The following is a 16,289-nucleotide window of genomic DNA, read 5'->3' as shown; positions in this document are numbered from 1 at the left end:
AATAAATTACCTCAAGTATCATAAAATTTGGATACTTTAAACTTCTCAGTACACTATTTAATAGTCCAAGCAATTGCCTCATTAAAATAAATAAATCCTAAGCCATAACAAAGGGCTCCAAATGTTAAGACAGGGACACCATCCATGCCCAACATGGCACTGTTAATACTTTGACACTTTGCAGCTGTTGATGGAATCAGCCTCTGAGAGCTACTACAGAGTTCCAAAAACCTGACTACCAGACGGATGCATTTAATGTCTGCCCAAGATGGGCATTTTTATAGAGACACCATCACCATCTCTAGCCTTTACTCAACCAAGAGCCCCAAGGCAGGGGGTGTGTTAGGTCAGAGCTGGCTTCTAGCCTTTACCTAAAAAAGCATATTCTACAGCAAGACATAAAGCAGGTTGATGAACTTGATATACAAACAAACATCAGGGACAAAACCAGACCTGTTTTAGTACTACTGAAGCAGTACAGGTGCCCAAAAATTATTTTCTTTTTTTTTAATTTTTCTTTTGCTTTTTTATTAAAAATAGAAAAAGAAAAATTAAGTTTTAAATGCAGTAGTATATAAATAATTTTCAGTTTATTATAGATACTTCATTTTTTCTTTCAGTCAATAAAATGAATTAAAAAGGAATAGCTTTTTTACATAATTACTTGATGTAACTGTTCTACAGTTACTAACTGAACGTTAGTTTTATAAAATTAAAAGTTGTTGAGAAACTTAATTTTAAAAACTTGTTGCAAAATTTTATAACAATGGAATGAATAACAAATTTGCTTTTTCGAAAAATAAAACAATTTTAAAATATCTATTCAAAGTAAAGTTAATGTTTGTTTTTTCAGAAAGTTTTGTTTTTTTGATTTTAAAAATAATAAAAATAACAATTACAATAACTTAATAAAAGTTTTATTAAGATCTGTTTAAAATAACTCATAGTAAATGTAACTTATTTATTAAACATAACTTTTTAATTATTTTTATTGATTAAAAAATATATATTTTTAAAATAAAATACGTCTTTTAAAATATGTTTTATTAATCAAAAAAGTATAACATTTTGTAAATTATGTTTAGCGTAATTATCGCTTCTTTACTTATCTTTAATCTAAAAGGCGCCTTAAAATCACTTTAAAAACTATTAACCTTTAGTAAAAGTTAAATAAACAGATTTGTTAATATTTAAATCAAAATTTTAAATTTAAAATAATAGTAAATACGTTTATCAAATGCTTATGTTTTTTTCCGCATAGTTATTTTAATACAAGACGTAGAACTATTTTGTTAATTTTACAAATATTACGCAATTTAATATCTGTAAATATATTTTGTAATGTAAATGTTAATTAAATATTGCTTAATGTATTTGAAAATTTAATTACTAATTATATAAAATAGTAATAACTACTTAAATAAAATTCACTAAATATAATTAATTAATGTTTAAAATACTTTAAACATATTTCAGTAATTATTTACTAATAGCAACAAAATTAGTATTTGCAACAAAAGCGTTTATCAAGGTCTTAGATAAAATAGTTTTCTTATTGTAATATCTTAAAGTAACATCGTTAACCGGTAAATTCATGTATTCAAAAAAATGCCTTTAAATCAACTCTTTATCTTAGAATAAAACTAAACAAGATAAACACAAATGATTAAAATGATAATTGAAAAAATGATGATTAAAAATCATTTTTGTGGCACCGATTTTAAATAGGGAGGGGGGAGAAGAGAGGTGGGGGACTCATGGGGGACTCAAACATTGCCCCCCCCCCCCCAACATTGCCAAAAAAAAAGTGGTATCCCAAAATAAACTCTGGGTTCTTCACTTAACATATGAATATTTTTTTATTAAGTATATTTTTCATAAATATTTTTTTTATTAATATATAATTTATTACTTTATACTTTATTGTTTTTTGTTTCTTTTTTATATGTTGCATTCTTTTTTTGGGTGATAATCTTCTGGTCCAGAGGTCAAGTTGTTTCTACGATTTCGTGATTAGTGATTTCGTAAATTGAATTCTGAATCTTGGCTCTTAACTGATGCAAATCTTAAAGTGTATGGTTCACTTGTACCATCACCAATATAATTTGCTGTAAATACGCTGCTAGGAACAAAACAACCTTGCAATGATTACAAAGAAATTTTGCAACTGTTGATAATTTTTTTAGGAAAAACTCCTCCAGGTCAAGGCGGAATAATCTTTCGCACTCCTGGTGCTATGCACCAAGCACGATGGATGGTAAATGTACTCTACTCTATTAAAATATACTTGCTTTGACATCAATTTCATTTAACAAAGAATAAAGAGAAGAATCTTCTATAATTTTCAATTTTTTCAATTTTGATTTACATGGAACATTGGTTTCGGGTTCCCATCTCTTCACCTGCTCTTCACAATGACATGGCACTAGTTAAGGAGTTGGATAATTTCAAAACATTTGACAAAGAAGTTGCTGAATCGGCCATAAAAGCCATTTCAGGACATTTATGGTATTTAACTGAAGAATTTATTTTAATTTTATGATTTTCTCTTTTTTCAGCAAAGATGTTGATAATCAAACTATAGAAAAAATGTTGATTGCACTTGAAAAGCCAGCTAAAAAAAAAGAAGGTAAAAAGGCTTAAAGGTAAAGGATTAATGGATACAATTGTAAAAATGAACTTAGATGAATTTGTAACAATTTTTTTTTGTTTTTTTGCTTTGTTTGTTAATTCACCTCACCAAGGCCCAGAAGGCCACTACAGACGAGGAGGCTACTTCATTGTGGTTAGAACCCTCTCTCAACTTTATAACTCCAAAACATGAACCTTGACGAACAAGGCTGCTGCGCAGAGAAACAAGTTGAGAGTGGTACTACCAGGGATGTGGTGGGGATTGAACTCGGAACCTCTCACTTATGAAGCGAGCACTCTACCACTACACCACTACCGCATTAGATCAAAATATCTATTTGAAGCGCTTGGAATAAATTAGATATTTATGAAGGATCATTGCCTAGACACATGGAGTACAGTAACTGAATACCAGTAAGCATACAAAATTGTTAATTCTATGAAAGTTGTGAGTGACACAGCCGAAAGAGGGGTGAAACTTGTTTCAGATTACATAAAAATCTTGACAAAAGATGAAACTCAATTGCAATATGTTTTACAAACTGTGAAAGAACATTGATGTCGAATTTCAGATATGCAAAAGTCCACAATTGTGAAAGTATTAATGAAAACAAGTGAAAAATCATCCAGTGAAAACAAGTGAACAATTTATATCAAAATCTGATTAAAATAAACATTAAATTTGAATAAAAAAAGTAAAACTTTGCATCCAAAAAAAAATTAAAATACATTCATTTTTATTTTCTGTTGACCCTAAAATCTGATAATATCAAGTTCACTGAGCAACCCCTAGATATCAAAATATCATAATAATTTTTGCACAGTTTTTGTTTTAGTTAAAAGGAACACAATAAAGGGTTGAAAGTCCAATTTTGAACACCTTTTTTTTCGTCACCCTAATGTGTGTGTGTGTGTGTGTGTGTGTGTGTGTGTGTGTGTGTGTGTGTGTGTGTGTGTGTGTGTGTGTGTGTGTGTGTGTGTGTGTGTGTGTGTGTGTGTGTGTGTGTGTGTGTGTGTGTGTGTGTGTGTGTGTGTGTCTATATATATATATATATATATATATATATATATATATATATATATATATATATATATATATATATATATATATATATATATATATATATATATATATATATATATATATATATATATATATATATATATATATATATATATATATATATACATATATATATATTCAGATTATTATATAGATATTTACACAGAATGTCATGGGATTTTATAGTTAATAATTATTTATACCTATATAATCCCATGAGATTCTTCTTTCTATCTGATTAAAACTTCATTTTAAATTTAATAAAATTTCTAGTTCTCACTGTAACTTCAAAAAAAAACAATTCGTTTTTAAATTTTACTTATTTTTCCAAAGCACATTCAAGTTTAAATAAATCTCTACAGGTCATTGGTAAGTTTGCTGCAGCACCTGAACTATTTCATGCAAGAATTATTTTTTATATTTTACTGTATTGTTGGTCGTAATAGGAAATGTTCTTACCACACCATTCCATAAGCTCCTTCTCCAATGTAACTCAAATCCTTATAACGTGGACCAACATCAAAAACTTGGCCACGTACGATTTCTGCACTTGCCATGTTCCCGGAAATTGCAGGAAATTTACCTAGCTGATTTTAAAATTATCTCTCGTGTCCTAATTTCCGAAGGAACGGCACCGACGTCGGTTGATCACAAAAACTTTTGGTTTACTATCTATTGATATAATATTGCCAACTTAGTTCAGATTTATAGACGAATTTATTTGTTTTTGACTTGATTTTTCGCATTCCAACCATCTGTTTAGTTATTCAAAAGTTATTTTCACAACAATATAAGAAAACAGATAAGAAAGGAGAGAATAATAAGAGCGGTGAGAATACGCGAGAAACGTGGGCATTCTACTCCTAAATTTTTATTAATATTTCGCATATTAATAAAAATTATAATCTTTTCCGCTGACAAAATTTAAAGCAACCATAGTAGCAATTTTGAATTTTTGTTTTTCTTTTTTTTTGTTATTAAGATAATCTAAGCAAACCTATTATAACAGTCATGTCACAGAACACGGCGGAAGAACATGTAACTAGTAGTTCATGCCACCTTCCTTAATGATGTACATGGCTAGCGCAAGGATTGAACAATCTTGACTCTGAAGTAAGCGCTTTCAACCACTAAACGGCTGCATAATTGATCTAATACGTAATTTAAAAGTTGCCTTAGACTTCTTCAAAATAATTATTTGAATGGGATAAGTCAGGGTTACAGAATCTAAAAACGCTTTCGATTAACCATCGTGGAAACGTTTCCGCGATGATTAATTAAATTATAATTAATTTATTATTTTACAAAGGACTTTATCAGAAAAGACCCCATTAATAAAAAATAGGTCTTATTTATAAAAATTTGAATTTTTTTTATGCAATTTTGTATTTATAGTTCCTATTTATCGAAGTTTTTTTTAAGTTTTATTTAAAAAAATTTTTATAAATTTGCGTTTTAAAGAAAGATTTTTGAAAAAAACATTTTATCAACTAACAGTGTGCAAATCTAATGCGTACTTATACGCTTGTTTGGCATATGGGGCGCTACTATTTGCCGTTAATATTAAATATAGCTTCCATTTATGTAATTTAAAAATTACGGAATATATATGTATTAATGGAATATATATATATTAATGCAATATATAAATTTTTACTCAATCGTGTTTTGGAAATATCGTAAAATATAAATATATAAAACTAAACATCAACAATAAAAAGTGTTGTGAGTATAACATTTTAAAATATTCTCTTTTATCAAAATTGAATCCAACATAAAAGAAACGTTTGATATCCTATGTATTGTATATTATTAGCAAAAAAAGACCGTTTAAACTCCGTTTTAAATTGATCTAGATTTTTTATTAGTTGAAAATAGTCGCAAAAAATTTTTCAAATTAATCAAATATGCATCGTGAAGGTGTGAACTTCCTTCTAGTTAAATGCTATTCCGCAGTGCTCTTTGATAAGACCGTTAAGACTTCTTGGAGCACCTAAAACAAATTACAAAAAAAGAAAAAAAAATACTGAATTGAGTGTGAACTTGATTTTTAATCATCATTATGGTTTTGTTTTTTTAATCATCATTATTTTTGATTAAAAGGTACTTTTAATCAAAATATGTTTGAAAATAGAATTCGAGCATTTTAGTCATAACGTATTTTAATCATGAAAATTTAAACTTGGTGTAGATTTAATTTATGAATATTTAGATCGTAATGGAAGTCTTAAGGCTTCGAGTACGAGTCTAAATATTCACTCCTTCGATTTGCAATCGAAGTACTGAATATTTGTTATTTTACATCGAAGTACTTGAGTACTTCGATTAATCGAGGTACTTGAGTACTTCGATTTACAATCTTTATTAGCTCGCGATACAATTCAACACGCATATTTTTGTTCGTTGCTTAGTCTTGATTCGTACTTGGTGTTACAGTTTGAATAAAAGTAACTTTTAATGGTTTATTATTTAGAAATGGATCTATATAATTTCCGAGATACTCTTTTTAAACCATTCCATTTATATAAAAATAAAAATTTCATTTAATTTCACACCTAAAAAAAAAAGTGCTGACTCCCTTTGAATGTATTATAAGATCTGTTATGCTGGTTATAAGATTTAATAATTTTAGTGGGATATTTTTATTTGATTAATGAAATTAATTTAGTTTTTTCACATTTAATGTTTGTTGCGCACACTTATAGCGTAACTCTATTCATTCACGAAAGCGCAAAAATGCTTCATGTATGATTGGTTCTTGCCCACGCAATGCTACAGTTTGTCAAACAACTATAAAGAAAAGCAATAAAGTAAAAAAAATTTAACAATGTAGTATTTAGAAATAGTAAATCATTGCAATTTTTTTTTGAAACCCTTTTTCAAAACTATATAAAAGTTCCGTTGAAAATTTTTATCTAATTTAACATTTTCATATTTTCAAAAGGTTTTGATGGTATTGATGATTTCAATAAGAGCGTTATTCACTTTGACTCATCCAAAGTTGAACGTTTAAATCTAAATTAGTTACTTTAGGTTTTGTAAGTTTTTTCTCTAAAAATGAATGTTTTTAAAAACCGAATTTTTGTTACTGTATTATATTTACTATGTATAATATAGCATCTATTATGCAGTTATATCTACTATGGTGCCCAAACTTTCTGTAAACTTGTATGCACTTCACAAGTGCCACATTCATAACTAGGGAGTTTAGTGGACTGTAACATTTCACTAATTGCTGATCAACTCACCATTCTCTTGCTGTAAATAGAGTGTAATAATTTTATCTATAGTGTTCTTCTTCTTACCTTATGATAATAACCTTCATAATTTTGCATTTTACCTTGTGATAAATAACTTCATAATTTTGTTTTTTGTAAATTTAAGATAAACTTAATAATCGAATATCAAAAATACTTAAAAAAGTAACATAATTAATGTTCAATGGTTTCTATGGTTTTATAGTTACTTAAATATAACTTGTAATCTTAATTTAATTATTATTCTAGTCTAAAAAATATGATTATATATATGCATTCATTGCATATACCATCTTTTATATAAGCTTTTTTTTATATACATTTATTCTTGTTCACTCCCAACAAGGCTGCAAGCAACCGCTATTTAGCTGGGAATTACTAGAAAAGAAAGAATAGAGTTGAAGAAAAAGAAAACGGTTGACAGAAGACTTGATAAGTTGTAGGTTGTATGAGTCAGGAAAACATGAAGATGGGAGAGAGCTTTAAAGGGTTAAAGTGCGGGGAAAAAAACTAGACGAGTAAAAGTTTTTAGAGCATGCAGAGAAAAATACAATAAAAAGATGAGACTTTGCTAAATGACGAGTTAAGCGAGTCTGGAAAACAAAATCTTTCAGTCACAGCAGTGACCGAAAGATTTTGTTTTCCAGACTACGGCCAACTAGAAGTTAGCTAGTCGGCCGTAGAGCAAGAAGATTAAAAACTATATTGATTGTTTGACAGTAAGTTATTTGACTCAAGATGGGATGTTAGAAATTTGTTGATCGAAGACCTTGCTAATAACAGATAGAAGACTAATTGGACGATAGTTAGAGAGGTCAGAATGTTCTCCAGAGTTTTTGAAAATTGGAATCACAAATGCCATTTTCATCTAAGATGATTATTTTTATCGAGATATAATACAGTATATAAGTATATTTATACAATAAAAGCTACAACTTACACATAGTAAAGGGTTTATAAAAGACTTATTAAATCATAAAATAGGAAATTATTATAAGTAATGCAAAATCCCTTAAAATAGCAGGTTTTTAGGGGGTAAGGGTTTTTGTGCTTACCTTGATATCCCATATAGCGATAACTTCCCAGTGAAATTATCCAATCTTAAAATTTAGTAATTTCAGTTCTTGATTTTATTTAATTTTATGGAATAAGATGTATTTAGTTTTATCCATTTTTAATATATGTTAATATATGTTAATTGTAAGCCATCAACTAACGCCATTTTTTTTTAACTTTTGAAAATCTTTTATATATATATACAGATAGGAGTCATTTACAAATAAGATAAAATTTTAAAGGTCTGATAGTAAATTTAGGTATAAATAGTAGGGGAGAGTGGGAAGAAGCGGAACGCGGAAGAAGTAGGACACCCTAAATTTCCAATTAGGAGAAGTTCCTGATCAAAGTTATCTAATATAAACAGTAAGATTTCTTCCCCACTATTTAGCAGATATCGCTTTGTTTACCTGCGTGTGGTGAAAAACCATATTTTTGAAAAGTACCCCCAAAAAACGTTTTTTTGAGGGGTGAAGCGTAACAATAAAGATTAATTTCTTCTTTATCACTTTTGTGATATAGAAGAAATGGAAGAAACAGTAAACAAAGAGCTTACAAAACTAAATGAATGGTTTATAGCGAATAAATTATCTATAAATATAAAAAATAATATATATATATATATATATATATATATATATATATATATATATATATATATATATATATATATATATATATATATACTCTCTTCCATCGTCTTCTTGAAAAAGAGATTATTCCTTTAAAACTTCCTAATCTCTTTGTTAATAACTCCTGTATCATAAAAGAGAGTTAGTTGTTGTTTTTAGGTATTGTTTTCGATGAAAATGTGACGTGGAAGGAGCTCAAAAATATAATCCAAAATAAAATTTCAAAAAATATTGGGCTACTATATAAAGCTAAGCAGTTGTTAGACCAAACCTGTTTGAAGTATATTTATTTTTCTTTTATTCATTGCTATCAAAATTATGTAAACAACCTTTATAATATTCTTATTCTTATGTTCAAAGTTGATAAAAAAACGGCATCCATCATATTTAACTCAATTTTTGGAAAAATAAATCATCTATACCCAACAAGTTTTTCAGTAAACAACTACATTCAACCTAAAATCTACTATTGTGCTACTAAGTTTTCAATTGCAAATAAAGGTCCTAAACTATTGTAACTATGGTAACTATGGAATGCGCTTTTGAATAATAAACTAAAAACCATTTCTTCTTTTAAATAATTTAAAAATATACTCAAGCAAAAACGTTTGATAAATGACAATGAATTTTTTCTAAAGCTTTTGATTAAGAGTAATCACGTTTGTTTTTATTCAATTTTTTTGTTTATTTATCTTTTATTCGATTTATTTGTTTATTTATCTTTTATTCAATTTATTTGTTTATTTATCTTTTATTCAATTTATTTGTTTATCTTTTATTCACTTTATTTGTTTATTTATCTTTTATTCAATTTAGTTGTTTATTTATCTTTTATTCAATTTATTTGTTTATCTTTTGTTCACTTTATTTGTTTATTTATCTTTTATTTAATTTATTTGTTTATTTATCTTTTATTCACTTTATTTGTTTATTTATCTTTTATTCACTTTATTTGTTTATTTATCTTTTATTCAATTTAGTTGTTTATTTATCTTTTATTCAATTTATTTGTTTATCTTTTGTTCACTTTATTTGTTTATTTATCTTTTATTTAATTTATTTGTTTATTTATCTTTTATTCAATTTATTTGTTTATTATCTTTTATTCAATTTATTTGTTTATTTATCTTTTATTCAATTTATTTGTTTATTTATCTTTTATTCAATTTATTTGTTTATTGGTCTTTTATTCAATTTATTTGCTTATTTATCTTTTATTCAATTTTTTTTCAAAAAGTCAAAACAAATTTAAAAAAATCAAAACAAATCTTTTATTAAACTTAATTAAAAAAATAAAAATTATATTAAAATTCTTTTATATTTGTATTTGTAAATACTTTTGGATGATGCTCAAAGTTGCCATTTTTTAAAGAACATTTATTTAGTAAAAAAGCAATAATTTCGAACTTATATTTTACTTCTTAAACCGTGCCTGTGAATATATTATATATCAATGCGCGCCTGTGAATATATTATATATCAATCGGAACGCGCCTGTGAATATATTATATATCAATCGGAAGAATATTAAACAGGCTTTTAGAGTTTATTGTAAAATATTTTATAGAATTACATTTCAAAATTTTAGACTCGGAAATAATAGCATGCTTGAATGTGACTTTTATTAAAATCTTTACGTTTCTATAAAAATCTGAGTATGCATGGATAAACTTCGACCTTTCTTCTTTTAATCCAATATAGGTTTTGATGCCGCCCGGACCCGCCCAAGAACAACTATTTTCAATTTAAAAATGTTTCTACTTAAATCGATTTTTTTTTTTTTTACATAAAATATGACAGTCATTTTTATTCAGTGCTAAAAATGACACTCCAATTTTATTTTTTTAAATATTCCTTAACATATATAAAATAAAATTATTAGATTAAAAATATAATCAAAAAAATTGATTTTTTTTAAAAAATACTAAAGAGGTTTTTCCTAAGTAAGGGGACTTGCGTAATAAGAAAAAAACATGCAAAATAGAAGCACTGATACCATTTTATAATAATAGCTTCGAATTATTTTAATTAAAATTAAATTTCGTAGTTATAGTTGAGTATTTATTCGCTATCGGATTATTATCGGCATTATTATCGGATTATTATCGGCATTATTATATTATCGCTATCGGATTATTATCGGCAATTGGCTTCTATATCAACGCAATCTAATTGTTGATAAACATCAATTAGTTCAGTTAAAAACTCATTAACATCCTTACTTCTTGTGGAATTTTCAATCAGTAAAAGTTGAAACACCTCTTCTGGTAGTACTGATTTACATACATACAGACTTCAAATGGCTTTTCAAAATAATACTTGAAATATAAGGATCTGATTTTTCTAAACCTCGACAAAAAACATCAGTTAAGTTGTTAGTTGAGGTTTTTCTTGCATGATCCATACGATCTTTTCTATGACATTTGTGAAGACTTTCTCCAGCAATTTCGCCAAAAGTTCCAACTGGCAAAATTAATTAAACCATGATTTGAGCTCCATGAGCTAACATTTTATGAACACAAGTAAGAATTTTATACCATGAATATTTTTTATTAATAATTAAAACTGCTTGTAGACAATAATTTTCAAATTTGATTGGACAATAAGATTTATATCTATATCCAAAATTTCTGGTAACAATATTGGATCAGAAAAGACTCGCCGTACAGTATTGCCATTATTAGATGAACCAGTGCCACCTGGATGGAGTTTGTCTACGTGTAAATTTAATTTTTCCCAAGATCTTTTTTGTATAAGACTTTTTCGAACTTTTACATAAACTTTATTTATTTTTCCTTTTGCCTGCCATTGCCTTATATCCGATTTGTACAACAAATGAAGGAGATGAAACGGATCCAGCAATGAAATGGACTTATTCCAAAGAATAAAAATGCTTTCTCAGTCTTAAATAATTTGTTTGTGTAGTTTTCAAAGTGACTCATTTCAGTAGGCGTTGCTTTACAAAGCAGACACAATTGATAAGACGGTATTTTAGTGATTTCCGCTAAAACTTTTCCATTGGTGGCTATTAAAAGTAAAGAGCTTTTGCTATTAAGAACTTTTCCATTTGGTAGCCATATTGTAATATCAAAAAGTTCATTTATTTGTCGTTCAACAAAAAAATTTTGTTTCGAGAATAAGTTCTTTACTTTCTTTAGCATACGTTAAGATCATTGGTCTGCAAAATCTAACAGAATTAAGAGTTGGGTTTGCCCAAAACACATCCCAGTCATATGTTTGAAGTCTTAAGGGTACAATGGTAACAGAAAAAAGCGAATTGTCTGATGAACTTTCAAATGACTGAACTTTTGATTGAATGGGGAAAAATTACTAGCTCCATCAAATTTACAACAAAAATCCCCAAATCATCAAATCCCCAATTTACAACAAAAATCCCCAAATCACCAAATCCCCAATTTACAACAAAAATCAACTCAATTGAGTCCTTTTCTTTATTAGTAATTTTAGATATAATTTGCGCCTCTTGTGATTCTACTATTCTTTGAACAGTATGTATTAAAAGATTTACGTACGTATTCAGATTTTTACAGAAACATACAGAATTTAATAAAAGTCGCATTCAAACATGCTATTATTTCCTAGTTAAAAGTTATCTTTCTCTGCATTTTTACGGCATCAAATGTAATTTTATAAAATATTTAACAATAAGCTCTGAAAGCCTGTTTAATACTCTTCCGATTGATATATAATATATGGAAGTTCACAGGCGCGGTTTAAGAAGTAAAATAAAAGTTCGAAATTATTGCTTTTTCACTAAATAATTGTTATTTAAAAAATGGCAACTTTGAGCATCTGCGGGGAAGCGCTAAGTGGTCTAAAAAGAAAAATTCTTTCAGAACATGAAAATATAACTAATTTGCCACAATTTTGCATAATCAGAACTTTTTATATAGAATTTTCGCAAATCTTGAATTAATGCCACTTTTTGATTATTTCAAACCACTGTGCAGCCATATATTCATATATTTGCATGTTTGAAACTTTTTTTCTTTTTTATTCGCGAAATACATAGTTAATATTAATTTAAAAAAATTGTACGAGGTTTACAGTTTTAATGGTTTTTAATAAATTATTTTTGTTAATATTTTGTTAGTTATTGGATTGTCCCAGTTTACCCTGATGGCACGGTTTCTCTAAAATGTATATACTTTATTCCCAGTCGGCATATCTAGTATTGTAAATACTCAGAGTATTGATCACGTATCAACATACCGCCGTTGATACCAGAAAAATACACATTAAGTTTTAAGTTTCGAATTCGAGTTCAATACCACTTGTTTTTCAAAAATACGATATCGGATACGATCTTGATCAAATATCAACATATAACGGAAAATCGAAAATCTTTGCTTTAAAGCGCATGCTTAAACTGAAATTGTAATAGTAATAGTAATAGTAATATATTTAAATAAGTCCTCGTAGATAAAATGACAAATAATTAAAAACCAAACAAACAAAATTATACAAAAATTTAAATTATACAAAAATGGTTTGTGAAATATAAACTTTAAGTAAAAAAAAAAAGCAATTGTTGTTCATAGCAAGTAAGTTGATAATAAAATTGAGAAAAGGGAAAAAAGATTGCTTTCATTTAATTCAAGTTTACATCTATGACAAATAGTATCTAAAAAGCCAATATTTGTAGCTGCTAAAGCACGAATTAATTAATAAACGTGCAGCTCATCTTCAGTAAAAGATGTACTGTTTGCAGCTGGAGAAAAAAAATATTTGTCAATTCTATTCTTAAATGCGTTAACTGACGGAGCCTTTTTGCATGCTGACGGCAAGTTATTCCAATCATTGACAATACGATTTGTAAAAAAATTGTGACGAGCATTATTATATGTGAATTCACGCATTAGGACATTGGAAGATGATCTGCGAATTGGTGGATTATGCCAATTGATACTCTCAAAACTGTTTTCTATCTTAAACTGTTGGATTAAGTCGCCACGTCTCCTGCGAGTTTCCAAAGTAATAGAATTGAGCCGACGACACCTTTCAGCGTGAGGTAATCCTATTAAATCATGAGGTACTTTTGTTGCTTTGCGCTGAATTTTTTCGATTTCTTTGATGTCACCTTTTAAGTAAGGACACCATACCGGAATAGCGAATTCCAGGTGCGGCCTAACATACGTAGTGTATAACTTACTCCAAACTTCCATATCTCTTGATCTAAATGTCTTTTTTAATAGGCCAAGTATCATACTCGCTTTACGTGTTGCAACCTGTATGTGTTGATTCCATTTTAGATCATTAGATATGAAGATACCCAGGTCTCTCTCAATATCCGTTGCCTCAAGAGTAAGTGATGCATTTCCATCATTCATTACACATTCATGATTACTATTTCCATAACCAAGGTGCATAACTTTACATTTTTGAACATTTAACTCCATCAGCCATTCCTTTGACCATTCTGTGACAATGTTTAAATCATTTTGTAGGATCAGGCAATCAGCATCGTGAAACTCAGGTCTTATTTCTTGTAACAGTTTAGTATCGTCAGCATAGATTTTATGAACTGATTTTAACTTATCCGTTAAGTCATTTACATAAATGATAAATAATGTTGGACCAAGTACAGACCCTTGAGGAACTCCGCTTAGAACATCGGTCCAGTCGCTAGAGTGTTCACCTAAAACAGTTCGCTGTTTTCTACTAATCAAAAATGACTCAATCCATTTTAGAACATTGCCATTAATCCCATATGCTTTCAATTTATGAAGTAGTCTACGGTGAGAAACTTTATCAAACGCTTTCGCAAAGTCCAAAAATGCAATATCGACAAAATTTCTTTTACTTAACGCTTTCGTGATGTAGTCGACACTCTCCAATAAGTTAGATGTGCATCCTTTTTTGGACATAAATCCATGTTGATTATGTGAGATGCTGCTCGTTTTTTCAAGATATTTAGTTATCTGTTCCCTGATAATCTTTTCCATTACTTTGCATGGAGCTGATGTGATAGACACTGGTCTGTAATTAGCGGCATCAAGACGACTACCTTTTTTAAACAACGGTGTGACGTGTGACTGTTTCCAAGCTGTAGGTATTGAGCCTTCGGACAGTGCTTTATTGTGAAAGCAAAATTTAAATTAAAAAGTTTTCTCTTAAGAAATTTAGTAAAAAGTTTGTCTGGAATGAAAAGGAATAATCAGGAATACATGAAAAGTTGTATGAAGAGAAATCGTTCTGCTAAAGCAGTATCGCATATCTCCAATACAGTTACAGTATTTTTTTGTACTTAAAAAGTTACTAAAACTTTATCATAAAAATATTTATTACTACTTTTAAATTTATTTAGTTTTATGAAGTCCTAAATTAATATAATTCAAATATATTATGAATTCTATCATTTCGTACTTTGCTTATTTTGTTATGTTGATTATTATTTTATTAACATTTCTGTTATGCTATTACCTTTTTTTTGTACTGTTTTATAAAGTTTAGAAAAATAAATTAAAATTTCGAGCCAACACTGACATTTTATTGTTGCTAAACGTTAAATTTTGTTATAAGGATTGCAGTTCTTCTATTTGTTTTTTGCTCTTTATTCAATAAGTATTTGATTTAAATTGAATATGATTATAATTTGATATTTTATTACGAGATATATGTTTTTATATATGAATATATATGAATCTTTTTAGATTTTTTCATGTTATTTTTAAATTTTTTGTTCGCGCAATTCAAGTTATATATGTTTATAGTTTGCATATATGTTTATATTATGTTCAAAGTTAAAAAGTTTTTGATAAATATATGTATGTGGTAATATGTGTTATGTTATTGTTTTATAAATGTGTCATTAAAATAGTATAAAATGTATCTATTGTGTATATAAATATTATATGAGGTGTTTATATATGTTATATAAAGTTAAATAAATGTATTGTGTTTTATAGTTATCATATATGTTTATATTATGTTGTTTCCATATTTTCAAAGTGTGTGACTTGGCAAATGTGTTGAGCAAGATTTTGCGTAAAGTTGTTATTTATGTTACTAATGTTGTTACATTTGGCTTACCTTTATGTTGGTGTCTATTGTTAAAAATTATAAGTGGTTTTATTATTGAAACTCACTGCTTTTAATCATTCACTAAAAGCCACTCAAGAAAAATCATTTTGCTGTATATAGATTTTGTTTATATCTCAATTTGAATTTTTAGAACCATGAAGTACCAACATGATTTTTTTTCTAAAAGCTAACATAAAATAACAATATTTAACAACTACTACTCTCTTATCATGACATCTTATCTCTATCAGATATATTGATTTTTGATTCGTATATGATGTTTTTCTTTGTATTTACTTATCCATTACATTTTTCCATTTCAGATTTATCATAGGATGGATTTATGCAATATAAAAGAACAAATGTATGTAAATTTTTATGAATTTTTTCTAGGTTTTTCTAAATGTGTTTCTTATTCACATGTTTTTACAAGCAATGTCTGCAAGCAAATTTGAGCTGAAATTTTTTTTAGCTTTTAAGGAGAATTGGGGTTATTCTTTGTTTAATTTAATTTGTTTAAATATAGTAGTTCTAACAAATAAATGTTTGTTTGTTCTTGGTTTTTTACTTACTTTTTTCAGATTCTTATAAACTAGGCAACTCAGC

General features: G+C 27.6%; 1 protein-coding gene across 1 annotated transcript in view; it reads right to left on the bottom strand.

Annotated features, from left to right (window-relative positions):
- Positions 1-4,371, bottom strand: part of LOC100204895 (mitogen-activated protein kinase 1) — a 28,774-nt gene extending 24,403 nt beyond the window's left edge. Inside the window, exon 1 of the mRNA XM_065807478.1 lies at positions 4,154-4,371. Coding sequence (XP_065663550.1) covers positions 4,154-4,251 — 98 coding nt within the window. The 5' untranslated portion in view covers positions 4,252-4,371. The remainder of the gene's footprint in view (positions 1-4,153) is intronic.
- Between the last annotated feature and the right edge of the window lie 11,918 nt (positions 4,372-16,289).

The sequence above is a fragment of the Hydra vulgaris genome, chromosome 10, assembly GCF_038396675.1.
Source record: "Hydra vulgaris chromosome 10, alternate assembly HydraT2T_AEP".
Taxonomy (NCBI): Eukaryota; Metazoa; Cnidaria; class Hydrozoa; order Anthoathecata; family Hydridae; genus Hydra; species Hydra vulgaris.
Note: the sequence above shows the minus strand (reverse complement) of the source record. Positions and strands in the feature narration are given on the sequence as shown.